This window comes from Epinephelus fuscoguttatus, linkage group LG17 (genome assembly GCF_011397635.1).
Source record: "Epinephelus fuscoguttatus linkage group LG17, E.fuscoguttatus.final_Chr_v1".
Taxonomy (NCBI): Eukaryota; Metazoa; Chordata; class Actinopteri; order Perciformes; family Serranidae; genus Epinephelus; species Epinephelus fuscoguttatus.
This window is the reverse complement of record NC_064768.1, coordinates 27,250,411-27,267,914: the sequence shown is the minus strand read 5'-3', so window position 1 is coordinate 27,267,914 and position 17,504 is coordinate 27,250,411. Positions and strand designations below refer to the sequence as shown.

At 39.5% G+C, this 17,504-nt stretch overlaps 2 protein-coding genes across 2 annotated transcripts; one reads left to right on the top strand and one right to left on the bottom strand.

Moving 5' to 3' along the window:
- Window positions 1-6,097: 6,097 nt before the first annotated feature.
- Window positions 6,098-8,620, top strand: LOC125905248 (interleukin-6-like). The gene is made up of 5 exons (XM_049603149.1): window positions 6,098-6,113; window positions 6,210-6,403; window positions 7,318-7,416; window positions 7,517-7,660; window positions 8,290-8,620. The coding sequence occupies exons 1-5, from the start codon at window positions 6,098-6,100 to the stop codon at window positions 8,506-8,508; spliced, it is 672 nt and encodes a 223-aa protein (XP_049459106.1). The 3' UTR covers window positions 8,509-8,620.
- An 834-nt stretch (window positions 8,621-9,454) lies between these two features.
- tomm7 (translocase of outer mitochondrial membrane 7 homolog (yeast)) lies at window positions 9,455-16,797 on the bottom strand. The gene is made up of 3 exons (XM_049603148.1): window positions 16,646-16,797; window positions 14,722-14,770; window positions 9,455-9,851 (listed from the first exon to the last, which is right to left on the bottom strand). Exons 1-3 carry the CDS (start codon window positions 16,746-16,748, stop codon window positions 9,836-9,838), a joined length of 168 nt encoding a protein of 55 aa, XP_049459105.1. The 5' UTR covers window positions 16,749-16,797; the 3' UTR covers window positions 9,455-9,835.
- Window positions 16,798-17,504: the final 707 nt, after the last annotated feature.

Here is a 17,504-nt window from a genome sequence, read left to right as displayed (position 1 = left end):
TAGGTATCAAAAATAGTCAAGTCAAATTTACTTATACAGCCCAGTATCACAAATTTCAGTTTGCCTCTGGGGGCTCCCCGGATGGACTGACGTGCAATATGTCGTGTGTACAGAATAGAGAAGAGGGACCAAGAGTGAACCCATCCAGACAAAAATACTCAGAGGCCAGACAAATAATACTTCACTGCAGGTCACCAAGGAGGTCAGCACACTGTAGGCTCCAAATACATATTCTTTTTTCTTTTAAGGCAATGTTTCGATCTACAAGATCTTCCTCAGGTGCCTGCAGAATAAACCAACATAATAAAATTACAATATTGACAATCCATATGACTTAAAACAAACTGTAAGCAAACAGTTAGAGCCTGAGCCACATGGCCTCCTCTCTGCCATCTGGAAAGAAGAGAGACCATACAAACACACAAGCAGCAAAACTAAAGCACATTATTCACACAGATAGGAGAATGAAACAAACATGGAGAGAAAAGTGAGAGAGGGTGAATCTCCCAGAGGACGGAGATCAGACCCAACATGTGGAATGAGGCACCGGCAGCCAGAAGAGAGAGGGAAAGGTTCCTAGGAAGGCCGATGATCGGTCCCAGACAAGCTTGAGTTAAAAGGAAAGAGAGTGGGGGGTAGAGAGAGGCACAGCAGTGCTTTTGGGACCCAAACAACAGAGGGTTATTAAGAAGCAGTGGACTTACAGTTAATATTATTCATGTTGGCACCACTAGGCTTACATTGAGACTGAGATCGACCTGCCAGCTGGATAATGAAAGAATAAGCAGCTAATTGAAAGTTAAAGCAAAAAGTTTTGAGTTGAGATTTAAAGGCCTCAACAGAGTCAGGCTGTCTGATGTTCATAGGAAGCTTATTCCAGAGGAAGGGGGCACGTTAGGAAAAGACTCTGTGGCCTTCTGACTTCTTTTTAACTCTGAGGACAGAGAGGAGCCCTATACTCTGACAGCAGGAAGCCCCTGGATGGAATAGGAAGTTTAAGGAGATCAGACGGGAAGGAAGGGACAGGTCCATTTACAATTTTGTAAGTCATCATAAGCACCTTAAAGTCTACTCTGACAAGGATTTTGAGTTTAAAATTGGTCTAATATGGTCAAATCTTTGCACATTCTGAACCATTTGAGGACTTTCAGTGCTAGCACACAACAAAACACTACAATAATCCAGTCTGGATGATTCAGTGGTGTGAATTAGGATCTCTGTATCTGCCATGGCTTAAAAAAGGTCAGAATTTAGCTACATGTAGGTTGGGCAGGTGAAAGAAGGCAATCTTGGTGATATCTTCAATGTGCTGTTAAAAAGACAGGATTTAGTGGAATGTACTGTTAGTTGATCAAACTGGTTTTTCCTCAGTTTTATCTGAGTTTAGGAGCAAGAAATGCCATCCAATTTTCCTAGTAGACAAGCAGGCCTCTAATTTCTTTATCTCTTTATGGGCACATAGATCCGAGTATCATCAGCCTAGCAGCAGGAATCAATTTCATTACTGCATATTATTTGGCCTAGAGGTGAACTCTATAGCAAGAAAAACAGAGGGCCAATAACAGAACCCTGAGGTACTCCATATTTTACAACAGAAAATATCAGTGTCAAATAATTAAAAGAAACACACTGTCTTCTTTCAGATGGGTAAGATTATAATCATACAAAAGCCAAGCCAGAGATGCCTATAAGTTTCCAATCAGTTAAGGAGTATACTATCATCACTTGTCAAAAGCAAAGATCCAGTAGTAAAAGCACCAAGGTGAAACCTGAATCCCTGTTAAGGCGATGATTTACAACTTAAGTAAGCATAGTTTCAGTAGAGTAACAGGCCCTGAAGGCAAACTGAAAGAGTTAAACAGTTTACCATTTCATATATGGTCTGAAAGTTGTGTTTTAAAAAAAGAAAAAAACATTAAAGACATGTCAATAATGATTAAATGACCCTGGATTGAGTTGTGCTTTTAAAGTCAAGGTTTAATCACGGCAGTCTTAAAGCTAAAGGACAATGCCAAATAGTAGCAGATGGAATTTTTAACAGAGTGAATATTTTGATTGCAAAGTATCTCGCAGAGCCTGTAGAGTAAATGATCATGCATGTTCTGATGCTGAGTTTAAGGGAAGCAAGAAAGTTTGCAACTCTTTTGTTTTGGAAAGAAGAATGTGAAGAAAGAAAGTTGTAATAACATAACTAAAACTTGTTGGAGGAAGACACCGTCACTTCTGAAATGTGCGGCAGAAACTGACCACATGATAGTGAAACTAAACAGGATTTTAAAGTGGAATAAAAACACAATGAGGATTTGCGTCGGTTATTCTCCTGAAGAGCTTTCCAGGAAAGGGAAGGAGATGAGAAACCCTCTTGCTGCTTGCAGGGTCACACGGGTGTGTGTGTGTGAAAAGAACTGTAGTCATACAGATCTCTCTTACGATAGTCAAGATTCAGGCAGCTACCGAGAAACAGTTTCTGCAGTATTCAGATCTTAGCACTTCCATCCTGCACTGGATTAGTCTAAAACAGGAGTCTATAGCCAAGTTATTGTCTCTGTGAGGCTGTGTGGGTGCTAATGTCAGCATGCCATACTAAAGTAGGCTACTCACAATGACAGTGCTGACATGACAATGTTTAGTAGATGTGTTTACCATGTTCACCATCACGGTTTACTGTGTTAGCAAGCTAGTAATTGCTAATCAGCACTTAACAGAGTAGCCTACAGCTGAGGTTGAGGGTAATGTTATTGTAGTTTTGCAGGTATTTAGTCTTAAACCAAAGTGTTGGGCAAATTAAAGAATTAGAGATGTTGCTCAGGGATCACCAAAATTAGTATGTCAATTTATTCCAAGCACAAAGTGCACTTGGTTATGGTTCGGAAAAGATAATGTTTTGGCTTACATGTTTTTGGTGTCACAGTCATGGTTGCATATGCTGCCAACGTCTCATTAAAGAACACCAGTTTTGTTGTTTGTCGGTCTTGAACAGCAGTCTGCAGCTTGGTAGCAATATTGGCTATGTGTCACACCATCCATCATTGCCTCCACCTCCTGATGAAAGTCGGCTCATATACATATCACAACTACATCTCTTTAGAAACGTTAATATGAAAAGTACAAATGTAAGGTATCTGCAGTTTGCAGACACAACAGACTGCTAAAATAATGGGTGAGCTATCGTGGCGCCACCCATTAGTTTGTGGACTCCTGTTTTGAAGCCTCGAGTCTGTCATTTTGGCTATCAGCTTCTTGGTTTTTTGGAGCCAGAAGTGACCATACTTGGGTGAAAGGTTGGAGCGGTGACAGCACAAGGGGTGGACCTGACTCAGAAGATGACTAAACTATCAGCAGACAGCCTGTCACTCAAAGCGGCCTGCTCTTAAAAATGCATAACTTTAAGTCTTTAAGTCTATTAGCTGTAGAGACCAAAAACGTTTTTGTACCAGGCTGTAAACATGTTTATTTCTGCTGTAAAGTTGGGCATTTTCACATGGGGGTCTATGGGGATTGACTGGCTTCTGGAGCCTCCCTCAAGTGGCCATTAGTGGAACTGCAGCTTTTGGCACTTTTGTGTTGGCTTCATTTTTCAGGCCTAGAGGTTGCCATTTACATTGCCATCTACAATGTTAACATTTTCTTCAATCTACAATAGAATACCAATTCTGAAAACAAGCTCAAATTACAATCAGCTCAGATGGTGTTGGAACACAGAGGTTGAAACTGAATCACTGGAACAGATGACCGTCACTCTATTGAAGGGTTTTGGAATGAAATTAGTTTGGTTATTTTGTTATGTTTGAAAAATACTAAGCACAATGTATATTAATTGATATCAATAAGGATTACAACGGGAACTTATTGTCATTTTATTTAAGTTGTAAGTGTGCTAATAACCCAAGCTGCCCTCTTGCTTCACAAGTACGTACATCCTGTAACTTGCAATCTTGTGGTGATTCAGTATGAGAAAGTTCTTCCGATGTAATATGTATTTTTGTAGTTCAGCATGGCTGTGAGTGTCATACAATAAATGTAACACAACTAATACATCTCATGTAATAATACAGTTTGCTTCTCTATAGTTTGAATAGATCTGTGTGGCTTCTATGGAACCACAAACGAGAACCTAACAGAAAACATGAGGTTTAGAAAGCTTAATTCGACACCTTTTGTGATTCAGCAGGCCAGCAAACGTTTCCATGTTTTGCTTCTCAGCTTATCACTCGTTACCCTTTCATGTACAGTAAATGATGATGTCTCAGTAGTCTCTGTTTTTCTGGTGACCCAGATACCAGGGCTCAACAAATAATATTTTGACTAGCACTTTTTTTGACTTTCACTGATAAAAAGGAGAAGATATGAGCGACTTTAAATAGATGTGAGCGAAAAGAAACATTTCCTTATCCTGTCATTCTAGTATCGTGACTAATGTTGGAAGCAGAACATGACACAGAACATCACTGTGAAGAAACAACAAGAAAACCACTGATTTCATGAAACAAAAGGCAAGCAATAATTAAACTTGTGTCAATGTATTAGTGCAGAAATGTACTTCTTAGATATAAAATACCTATTTGATGGCGCAGTGTGACAGATATTGATCATTTCAGGTGGTCATGTGACAAAAAACATCTTACATTACACAAGTGTTGCTGACATTGGGGAAGTCTGAGGCCTATATAGGCAGTGTTGGGATGCTTTCTTGTGAAATATTACAGATAACTAATTACCCTATCATGTAACTATTTTAATTACTTAATCAAAGTAATGTAACTTATTACATTTGCTTACTTCTTAAATGGACAGATGCTCAAATTACAGTGCAGGTGCAGCTCTAAAAATGTCAGGTTTTTTTCAAACAGAAAAAAGTACAAAGAGGATAGGCTACTATTCCTTAAATATAACTACAGAGAGTTGGGAAAGGACTGATGAAACTGATTAGCAGGCATGTCTAAAGTTTGACCCAGGGGCCAATAGAGGCCCGCAGCTTGCCTTTCAAACTATAAACCTACTATATTTGGCCCATCACACAATATTGATCAGTCAATATAGTAGGTTTATAGTAGGTTTATAAACCTACTATATTTGGCCCATCACACAATATTGATCAGTCAATATAGTAGGTTTATAGTAGGTTTATAAACCTACTATATTTGGCCCATTACACAATATTGATCAGTCAAGCAAGATCACTTGGCATTTTTTCTGTTCACCTCAAGATGGCAGGACTATCCTTTAAGTTTGTAGACCTGCACCAAGTAGGAACTACACAGTGTGTTTTCATTAAGAGACGATAAACAAGCTAAGGAAGAGGCTAAAGTCGACAGCGAGGGCCAACGCTTTCAGGAGCGATGGAAAGTTGAATACTTCCTCAGTGGATGATGAAACAGTTTGTCAAATCTGTATTTGATTGTTTAGATTAACAACCCATATAATGTGAGAAGCAGCTGCTCCCTAGTTTTTTTTTTCACATTGTCTAAGCTGACCCCCATTCACATGGGATATGCAGCCAATCCTTATTAGTGCTTCAGTGTGTGCTTGAAATTAAAAATCCACTGAAAATGTGGCTTCCTGTCTGTTTATTTATTTAATCTATGCTGATTTTCCCCCCACAGCTCACTGGAATACTGCTTGGCAACTTTATGGTTTGGGGTGGATTTTCCCTTTAAAATACATGGCTGAAAATATCATAGGGATTTTTTTTTCTCCAGAACTGTCAGAACCGATAGTGTGTGTGTGTGTGTGTGTGTGTGTGTGTGTGTGTGTGTGTGTGTGTGTGTGTATGTGTGTGTGTGTGTGTGTGTGTGTGTTTGAAACGTACTTTGTTGTTCCAATAATCCATGACTTACTCTTTAATTTCAGCCAGAGTAGCGACATTAGATTCCCGACACTCCTCTTTATTAAAATCAACATCAACCACAGGAGGGATCCCGGACCGGATGCTTGACGTAAACTCTTGATTCCGTGCCTGTTGTAGGGAGATATCGGGAAATCCCTCCTGTCTGAAGAATATAAAATGACAGCCCTTTGCAACGACAAGGCAACTTCTCCTGGCCCTGCAGCCCTCAGCATCAGTGGAAACTCACCAAGTGCTTCCCCGCAGCGCAACATGCCCTCTACACTCAGTAAGTGATTTGCATCCTGTGGTGCGCACGTTTCCTGTGCCTCTTCCTCTTTTTCATTCATTCATTCATTCATTCACGTTTTTCCTCTCCGCACAGACGCGTACATGCTCTCTGCAGTGATCCTGGCGGCTCTGCTCCTGTGCGCCCCCGGAGCTCCAGTGGAGGACGCGCCCACCGACAGCCCGACAGGTGACCCGTCAGGTGAAGAGGAGGTGGCGGCTCCTGACCTCCTGAGCGCCTCCCCGGTCTGGGACTCCATCCTTGGCGCAACTAAACGCCACGAAAAGCAGGTAAGCGTTTTATCCTCCAATAATGTCACAAAATGTTTTTAAAGTTAGAGCTGAATGACAAGGGTCTCAATTTCTGAGCAGATCAGATTTTTTTTTGTAGAGGTGGCCAGATGGGGCCATTGAAGAGGTTGGGGTGGCACAACAAAACCAAAATCTATAAATTTCAGGGATGCCATTTCGCTGTAGTAGTATGGGTGAAATATATATATATATATATATATATATATATATATATATATATATATATAATATATATTAATATATACGGAGTTGAATACTGGTGGGTTGGGTAGTAATCTATAGGCTGGTTGTCCTTTTCCTTGAAAGAGAAATATACAACTTTATATTTAAGTAGTAGATTGCTTGTAAGGAACAAAACCTTTGCTAGGAAGCTTTCTCATCTTAAGGAGAGATTTGTGGGTACCCAAAGAGTCCATTTTCAGAAATCTATAGGTCAGAGTTCAAAGGACCCTTTCGACCATGCAAGTTTTTCCCTTCGCCAAAATCTAACCTAACTTTGGAGCAGTATTTAGCCCCTTTCACAGCAAGCTAGTATGGCATGGTGTTAATCAGGCATGTCCAAAGTCCAGCCCAGGGGCCAATCATGGCCTGGGGAACAATTTTCAAGGCTCTTGGCTTGACTTTCAAAATGTATTTGGCCCTTTACACAAGGTTAATCAAGCAAGATCAATTTGCATTTGCATTTGATGTGAAAAGCTGCCACTATTTTTACATGATCTAATCTGCCCCCCCCCCCCCCCCCCCTTACTGGATGCCTTAGGTTGTCTAGTTTTACAAGATACCACTATCTTTGCACTACCTTAACAACATGAGTGCCACAGCATCTTAAAGATGGCACTGGAGCAGGTGCACACTCTTGACCTGTTTTTCCTTTACCATTTCCCCTCTGTTAGTTTGAAGATGAATTCCAAAATGAGGTGAAATATCATTTTCTGGAGCACTACAAAATCTCCTCACTTCCAGCAGGCTGCCCTTCCTCCAACTTCAGCAAGGTAGAGTGTCTCCTCCCTCGTCATGCTGTTGCACTAATTAAAGGAACTTGTGTTTGGGTGAGGCTGAGCGCTAAACAGTGATTTTCTTTCCTCTCTCCAGGAGTCTTGTCTCCACCGGTTGGTCCAAGGTGTGCTTAAATACACAGTTCTCCTCAAGCACGTGGAGAAGGAGTACCCCGGCAGCTTGATCTGCTCAGAGGTCAGATACTACGGCGGCCTCCTGGTCAGCCTAACCAAAGGAAAGGTGGGTCTGAGACGCTGCATAGTCGCCTTTCGCATTTTAATTCGTACTTTGTCACCTTTTTTTTTTTTACCATCTTTGTTAAAGCCAGTAGTGGAAGAATGATTTAGATAAATCACAAAACATACTTATTACTGAGCAAAATACCTCCGGTCAATGTTACATTATTATGCATTACATTTTAAGATTACCAAAGCATTTATGTAAGGTTGTTGTTTTTTGGTGGCATTTTTGCCTTTACTGGAAAGATGACGAGTAGTGTAAGAAGGAGGTGTATGACATGCAATAGAGGTCCCACAGTTGTAATCAAACGAGTGATGTTACACTGACATGGCATGTACAGTAACCATTTGACTTCCAAGGCGCTTCAGTCAAACTATATCTCACCTACTTTGTATAAGAGCCGCAACTAACAATTAATTTCATTGTTGATTAATCTGTTGATTATTTTCTTGAGTCATAAAATGTCAAAATATGGTGAAAAATGTCAATCAGTGTTTCCTACAGCTCAAAACTTTTTCATCATGTCTTATCGCGGATGACTTTGTAATGAATTAGATCCAATTCTTCGTTAGTAATTATGATACCGGACTGCTTAATCATATTATTCCACCGCCACTTCTGCCCCACAGATGAGGAACCCTGATCAGGTCACGGCGCTGACCAGCAGCCAGGAGACGCAGCTCCTGAAGGACCTCGACAACCCCAGCACCTTCCACAGAAAGATGACCGCGCACAGCATCCTGCGCGAGCTCCACATCTTCCTCCTCGACAGCAAGAGGCAAATTAATAAAAGGGAGAGGCTCAGAGGAAGTCTGGCTGTCAGGACTATGGCACCCATCGGTATCTAACACACGCTGAAAAGATGAGAATATTAAGAAATCAGTTATGGAGAAATACCTCAGGGAAACTGGGTGGCGTTAACACTGTTATTGTCCTCACACTCAGATGTTTTTGTTTTAAATGGGGAGATGATGAAAATGCATGGTCTGAGTGCACCAACTGTATGTGCGGTATAGTCACAGTCTATGATTCTGTAAATCTTGAAGGCCTCAGGGCTTAAATAGCCCACTATTGCACAACTTATTTAACCTATTTATACTTGGTGAAAAGTGTTATTTATCGGTCATAGGAAAACCTATGATCGTGGGTTTCTTGCACCAAAAAAAAAGCATGTTTTATTTATGATTTTAGTGTTGATTCATTTCTGGATTTTGATATTCGTAAGAAAATATTTTTGAGAATTTTATCTCCTATTTTGTGAAGGATGATTTTATACCAATAGTGCTCTTATTTATTTACAACTATTGTTATTGGACTGGATTTGTTACTGTGTTTTGAACACATGTGACCAGTTAGTGACTGGAAGGAATATATTGTGCACATGCAGAAATAAAAATGTATTAATTTAAATGAGAAGCTTGTTTGTTCATTCCAACATGTCACACATTTTAAACTATTTTCAATAAACCATTGATGTCAAATGCAGATTTTGATCAGTCTCCTTATGTACGCGTTTTCATTGGAGGCTAGAAAATATAACTGTTAAACTTTAAAAACAGTTAAAACTAAAACATGTTAGCGGTGATCTGTTAATCATAATTTGTGGAATTTCCAAAATTTAAAACGTCAACCTTAACTAATCATGAAACACACAAGGATCAATCATGTTCTGGATTTTCCACACAATTTTTTTTGTGAATTCTTCAACAATTTTTTTTTTTTTTTTTACAATAAAGACCCAGTTTTGATTGTTTTGAGATGAAGCATCATTGTGACTCCTAATAAAGACAAGAGTGACATTTCTTTGTGGATTTATTCTCAGAAATCTTAAATTACAAATAAAAAGAGGAAAAACCTGGAATGAGACACACTACCAACAAAATCCTGACAGAAAGTCCAGTCAAACACTACATATTTTGTCAGGGCGACATCTTGAATCCAGCTTGTTAATCCAAATATCTTCTATCCATGTAGCCGAAGATCTCCATGCATCTACTGTACATGTGGCCATAAACATTATGGCCACACATAGCATTCATTCATTACTTCTCAGACATGAAACAGCATGAGTATTTATAGACAGGGAAGTGAAAATGTCCATTTCCTGGATCTTCAGTGAAAGGTGGGTCACATGGCGTTGACAAAGGGAGGGGACCGGCGGTGTGGAGATGTTCTTTAGCCCCATAGCAAACTACAGAAAAGAAAAATGGAGGTTCAAAAATATTTAATTCACCAGTATGGAGGGATATCAAAAGACATAAACCTCAATAAATTTAAAGGGGTAGTTCGACATTTTGGCAAATTTGCCTATTGCCGTAATCCCTATAGTCATATGAGTAGGCACATTACCTTTAATTGTAAGTGCCTGTTGTTCTGAGATCGGTGGGGCAGAGCTGCCTGCTGCTCAGCGCACAAAATGGAGTTGAATGGTACAGCCCCCTCTCTCCCTCAAAACTAATCAAATACACCATCAAATGAACGCTCTAGTGGACAACACATGGCTTGCGCATTCCCCATGCTATGAAATAATAATGTATAATTAAGTAACATTATGACACATGAAGCAAATACTCGGAACTACTTTCTTGAGTAAACCACTGGGCGGAGTGACACAGTGCGTATCTGAGACAGTGCCGTAGTTACTGCTTGCAGCCATGCATTTGCGGTATCGTCAGCTGGACGCAGCAGAAAGTTTGAGGAAAGTTTACAGAGTGTTGTTGTAAATCATGGTTTACACATGCATTGTAAAAGGTTGCGGTAACAAGCCGAAGACATGGAGCAGAGTCAAGTTTGACATAGTACCAACCAAAAATACGGACAGGATGAAACAATGGCTATTTGTGCTGGACGTCGACCCCAACACGCCTGTGAAAATGGTCCGGAAAATGTTTGTTTGCTCCAAGAGGACTACAGTGAAAGGATGGAGCGCAAAAGCTCAGGAATGATTCAAACGCTTTTCTTGAAAGATACTGCCATACCATCTGTAGGCATCACTAAACGAGCAGACGTGGTAAGTGATCGTTGTGTATTTTGCTCAGCAATCTCTCTGCTGTAACGTTACCTCCATGTTGAGTAACATTAGCCTACAACCCAAGCATGGTAAATAAGGCTAAAACAAACTTGTTGTTTTGATGACGGGAGTAACTGCACTAAACATACACTGTTTGAAATCACTCCACCCAGCAAGTACTGCAGGGCTCGACAGTGCGAGTGTTTCACTCGCATTTGCGACTAAAAATAGGTGTGTGCGAACTGTAAAAAATATTTCACCCATCACCCATAGTATGTCAACTCCTTGTTTTTCATTGCAGCCCTTCTCTGTTGATGAAGTGGCCAACGCACTCCTGTCTATGGATTCTAAAGTTTCTGTGGGAGAGGACAAACTTGACCCCTACTTTTTAAAGCTTGCTGCACAAATTGTGGTCAGCTACATTACACATATTTTTAACCTTTCGGTTTCGAATGGCATGGTCCCTAAGGTTTGGAAAGCCGCTTGGGTAACTCCTTTGCATAAAGGCGGTGGAACAGCCAACCTTAATAATTACTGACCTATTTCTAAATTATCATGCCTAGCAAAAGTATTGGAATCTCTCGTTAATAATCAGCTAAGATCATTCCTTTCAACACATTGTATTCTCAGCATGCATCAATCTGGTTTTAGGGAAAGACATAGCACCATTACTGCAGCCACTCTTGTTGTAAATGACATCATAACCGCTTTGGATAAGAAAAAACATTGTGCAGCTCTCTTTATTGACCTCTCAAAAGCTTTTGATACCGTAGATCATTCACTGCTCCTAAAAAGACTTAATTCTATTGGATTTGATGAATTAGCTCTAAATTGGTTTCAGAGTTACCTCAGCGACAGGCAGCAGTGTGTCTCTATTGGTAATGTTAAATCTGACTATGTCCAAATAGCAAAAGGCGTCCCGCAAGGCTCAATCCTGGGGCCTGTTCTGTTCTCGCTTTATATCGATGATATTACCTCAGCTGTCACTGGGTGTAATATTCATCTTTATGCAGATGACACCATTTTGTATTGTTTTGCCAATGATGCACACACAGCCATAACTTCCCTCCAACACTGCTTTTCTGACCTCCAAGTTGCACTCAATAATCATAAACTGGTTCTCAATGCTGACAAAACTAAATTCATGTTGTTCACCAGGTCAAAAAATAGTATCCATGACAACCTCATCATTTCAACCAACAATGGTACAAATATTGAAAGGGTCAGGGAGTATAAGTACCTTGGTATTTGGTTAGATGATAAATTAACTTTTAAACATCATGTTTCTAAGCTGGTGACTTCTTTACGAATTAAAGTTGGTTTCTTTTATAGAAACAGACTTTCCTTTCCACTGCATTGTAGAAGAATGCTTGTTGAGGCAACTTTTTTATCAGTGTTGGACTATGGTGATATTTTGTACATGCACACCTCTGCTGCGACTCTTAAGCCTCTGGACTCTATTTACCACTCTGCATTAAGGTTCATCACTGGTGACAGCTATAACACCCATCATTGTGAATTATATTCCAAGGTTGGGTGGCCCTCCCTTGCAGTAAGACGTGAAAGACATTGGGTTTTATTTATTTATAAAGCTCTTATTGGTCTTTTACCTAACTATATCAGTGCCATGCTTTCTTTTAATGTGGGTTCTTATCAGACTCGATCCAGTGATTGGATTACACTGCAGGTACCAACTGTTTTTAGTGAACTTGCAAAATCCAGTTTTTCATATTGTGCACCTGCAACGTGGAACATCTTGCAGAACCATTTAAAACTTTCATCATTTTTATCCATTGGGCAATTTAAATCTTTAACTGTATCACATTTCTAGATGTTCCTGTCTAACCTGATTATGGTGGGTTACATTTTAAGTATTTTATTCATTATTGGTGCTGTTATTTATTTATTTATTTTTTTGCAGTTTTATTGTGTTTTTTATTCTTGTTGCCACTCTTATGTAAGTTTCTCTTTGGTTGTTTCTGTGTCTAAGTGCTTTTATTTGTTTATTGTTTTACTCGGCTACATTGTAAATGAGGTCCCTATCTCAATGTATTTCCGAGTTTAAATAAAGGTTGAATGAATGAATGAATATTTAGGGGCACATGTGCGCATAAAAAAATCAGCCGAAGCAGCCTATATTTTTGTCAATAAAAAAATATGATAATCTAACCGCAAATGTTAGAGGAACTCCAGCCGCCTTCCCTCTTCCCCGTGTGACACGGTTATGGGTGGTTTTCCAAGCCACTGTCGGCACAATGAATATTGTGCGCGACGCCAAGGGTAGCGGTGCTGCTTTGTCAGGCGTTGCTGCCCTCTCCATAGACAAACAATGGGACAGCCAGCGCAAAGCGGTTTTTCAGCTGATCATGTGTAGAGGCCTTTTGGGACCGTTCGTCACGGTACCGCTGCTGGGCAGGGTGGAGCCATGGAGCTGTAGCTCCTGAACGAGCCTGTACTCCCCCAAATCCTGTCCTCTGCGCCCTACCCCACGGTGGGCGCCACGAAAGCTCTGTGTGAAAGAGGCTTAAGTCCTGCAGAGTTTCAGAGGACTTGGAGAATGTTTTAGGATAGTAATAACATTATATAAGATAATCATATTGAAAAGATAATATATATAAGACAATAATATTAAAGACAAAATTAAATTGCAATACTTTTTCAAAACTTGATGATTTTACCTTTCTGTACATTTTGTATACAAATTCATTAAATAATTTTGCTTGTAAATGTCTATTTGCATCACGTTTATTACGGAAAACACATTATTTGATCAATTTACATTGTGCCCCTAAAGTTCTTTGTGCGCTCCTTACTTTTTCAATTTAGGAGCACATGTGCTCCTTGTGAAAAAAGTCAAGCCCTGTACTGTATGTCTGGAATGTAGTTCCGGCTCTGCATTTGGCTTCAAAACAACTCTGTTTCTTAATATTACATGATTATTTCATAGCGTGGTGAATGTGTAAGCTACAAGTTGTCCACAAGAGTGTTTTGGAGCGTCATTTGATGGTGTATTTGATTAGTTTTGAGGGAGAGAGGGACCTGTACCGTTCACCTCCATTTTGTGCGCTGAGTAGCAGGCAGTTCTGCCCCACCAATCTCAGAACAGGCACTGATAATCAAAGGTAATGTACCTACTCATATGACTATAGGGATTACGGCAATAGGCGAATTTGCCAAAATGTCGAACTATCCCTTTAAGAGATGTGCTGCAAAACCTGACATACACTGTGGGAGGAGAGACCCAAGACTCTTGTAAAAGATATAAGCTTCCTTTTTCACATCTCATGACACAATTTGTGACTGGGGACTTTAAGTAAAAGAGGACATTTGTAGATGTCTGTAAGTGTCTTGTTTTCTATGTAAACTTAAAAGATTCTTTTGAAGTTGCCTGAAGAAGACCGTTTGGGTCGAAACGTTGCTTTTTCTTCTCTTCTCCGTCTTCCTCAGGCAACTTCAAAAGAATCTTTTGACTAAAAAAGCAACGTTTTGACCCAAACGATCTTCCTCAGGCAACTTCAAAAGAATCTTTTGACTAAAAAAGCAACGTTTTGACCCAAACGGTCTTCCTCAGGCAACTTCAAAAGAATCTTTTGAAGTTGCCTGAAACGTTGCTTTTTTAGTCATTAAAAACTTACTGGGAGCTCTAATTCAGTGTGCGGATTTTCTTCTTCTTTCAACTTAAAATAACAGACAGAAAATTGCAAACATATTGAAAAGATGGAGCAGAATTACCTGCCTCCAAAATTATGGACAACCATAGCGTCAAATCAACTCATTAGACTTTTAATTTTACAATCTTTTCTCAAAATCACTACGTGCATTATGACACATGGAACTTCAGAGTTCATTTTGCTGCCGGTTATTAAAACAGCTTGAACAACTACTTGACAGGAAGCTCGACTATTCCACGACTACAAGAAATACGTTTCAGTGGTGCAAAGCTGTGAAAACTCCCTTTAGGCGTTACATTTCACGCCATTCTATTTGCTGTTTCTGAAACCACATCTATGACTGAACAAGAAGCACAAATACAAGACCAATCCATCCTTACCTCAAGACTGTGGGCTCAGGCATCCCTGGATCTGCTCCTCGTTTGAAACCTGGAAATCAGAAAACACAAGGAAATATTGGAGCATATATCAGAAAAGAAATATGATGTAACACAACAAAAACAGACTTAAGTTCATCCAAAAGAACTTGGAACAGCTAGCTGCAAGCATCTAGTATAGAAAATCAACTTGCATATTTACTATATACTACAGCCCACTGCTTAGAATAAAATACATTTTAACGACTGCAGTTGTGCCCACACTTGAAAGTTGTATCTCAGCTGGCAGTTAGATGCATCCTTTCACCACTGGATGACCTAGCAAGTGTTTCACTGAGTCATTACAGTTTGTCAGCAGTTTACCCCTGCAAAGCACCCTGGTTTGATTAAAGTGCATCATTGCATGAGAGAGCTCGGACATCCATGAGGTCTTACAGATCTCATTTCTGTGGAAAGGTTGGAGGGCCCTTGAGATAATATCACTGCAATGTAGTAAGGTACACATGTGACTCACTGCCTCCTCCTCACACACACGTAGAAAGGAAAACATCATTTCCCTGATAGCTTTTCTAGCTCCTTGCACAAGTCATAGACGAAATCAACTGTGATGCAACCGATTCTTGAGAAAAAGGAAAGAGAGGTTCCTAGAAGACTAAAGATAGCTTGGACTTGTTACTCCCTAAATCTAGGGCTACAGCTGCTTTTCATTCTTTGGGTTTTTCTTATTTATCAAGTACTTGTTTAGTCAGTAAAAAGTAAGAAACATGTCCAACCAACTGTTAAAAATGTCCAGATGTTTTAGGGTGAAACAAGCTGACACTTTTATCTGCTATCAGGCGAGTCAAATATCTCAAAGGAGGTTCATACAAAGTAAAAATCTTAAAATCCTCATTTCAGAAAGGCTGAAGCCCAAAAAAGCTTGACATTAGTTGACTTTTAACATTCATTAGGGCTGCAACTAATGCTTATTTTTATTGTCGACTAATCTGTCGATTATTTCTTCAATTAGTCGACTATTCATTTTATTGAAAAATGTTGAAAAATGTCGGTCTGTCTCTCCGAAACCCCAAAATTATGTCATTTAATGTCTCGTTTCGTACTCACGCCAAAGGGTTTTAGTTCATTTTTCATTCATGACTAACTATTTAATTGACCCGGGTGTTTTTATGCAATCTGATCATGGTTGCCTGAAATGTGTAGCGTTATTCAAGTATTCACGTAACACAAGAGTAAGAAATAGAGAAAGGGGGGAGAAAGTATGACATCAGCGTTGGTGTTTCCAATATGCTGAAGTCAGAGAAGATTCACTCACAGAGGGCAACTCCACCGGCTGTGACGTCACACATGCAAAAATCTTAACTTCCCAATTTTTCTTCCAAAACTAGTATTTCAGTGCCCCAGACATCTGAGGCTAAAATACATGTGCACATGGATGTCTTGGTTTAAAACTGTTCTTGTTACAAGTCCAACTGCCCTGGACTTAATGCACAAGTACAAGATTAACACTTTAATATTTTTATATCCACACAAAAGGGAGATTAGACCAAGTCCCCAATCCATCTGAGAGATCAGCCAAAAACATCTCTCCTTCTTTCCCATGCTACTAGTCTGAAAGTTAATATCAGGGTGTCACAGCTTGGTGTCATGGAGAGATTATAAGCAGTTTCATCTTCAGCTGTTAGCAATTACTGCATTAATTCAGCAGTTCATCCAGTTTATCACATGACTGTCACATCTACGCACATTATACACCATCGTTCATTAAATACCATACATTATATTACTTCTCCTGAGTGGGGAGGGGGCAATTACAAGTGTAGGCTAACGATACTACTAGCAGTGTCAGCACACCATTAGCTAGTATGCTAAGCTAACTAGCTAACGTTATTTCCACCGTATCCCCCTCCGCTCCTGCTGCGATACTGACCGAGGTACAGCACGGTCGGGATAAAACCCCATCGGATGACAAACTGGCCGCACTGGAACAGCTGCTGCAGCCGCTGTTTGGTCTCTTTGCTCAGTTTAGCCATGTGTGTATCCCGAACAGCGAGGATGCCGATTCCACCAAGGACGAGGAAGAGGAAGTGACGTAGAGGACTCCCTGTTAACCGTCATCATCCATCTGTCATAGGTCGCCATCTTGTGGACAGTCGTCTAACTGCCGAGTCTACTGCAGGTCAAATACTGACTTTAATAAATGCTATTAAAGATAATGTTCAGAAACCAAAACTAAAGACGCTAATTTTGGAATTTTAAATATTTATCCAGGTAATACCGATTAAATTTGCACAATTTTTAATTTTTTTTTTTTTTTACAGAGATTCTCACTTATCAATTTTAAATTATTACAATAATAATAATGGGAAATAGGCTAAAAAATGTATTTACAAATGTTGTCATTACTATTGGGCCATTTAATATATATATATATATATATATATAGATATAGATATAGATATAGATATATAGAGAGATATATACATAATTTTAAGAAAGCAGAAAACCACATAAAACTCTATAAAAAAAAAAGAAATCATCCAAAGGAAACCTCAAGTATACGATGCCTTGCAAAAGTAGTCACCCCGCTTGGTGGGGTATTTTTTTCTATTTTGTTGCATAAAAACCTGTAATTTAAATGTATTTTTTATTTGGAATGTTTTTGTAATGGACCCACAAAAAATAAAATAAAACAAACAAACAAAAAAAAAACTAAAAAGTGGTGTGTGTGTGTGTATGTATTCACCCCCTTTGCTATGAAGCCCCTAAATAAGATCTGGTGCTACCAG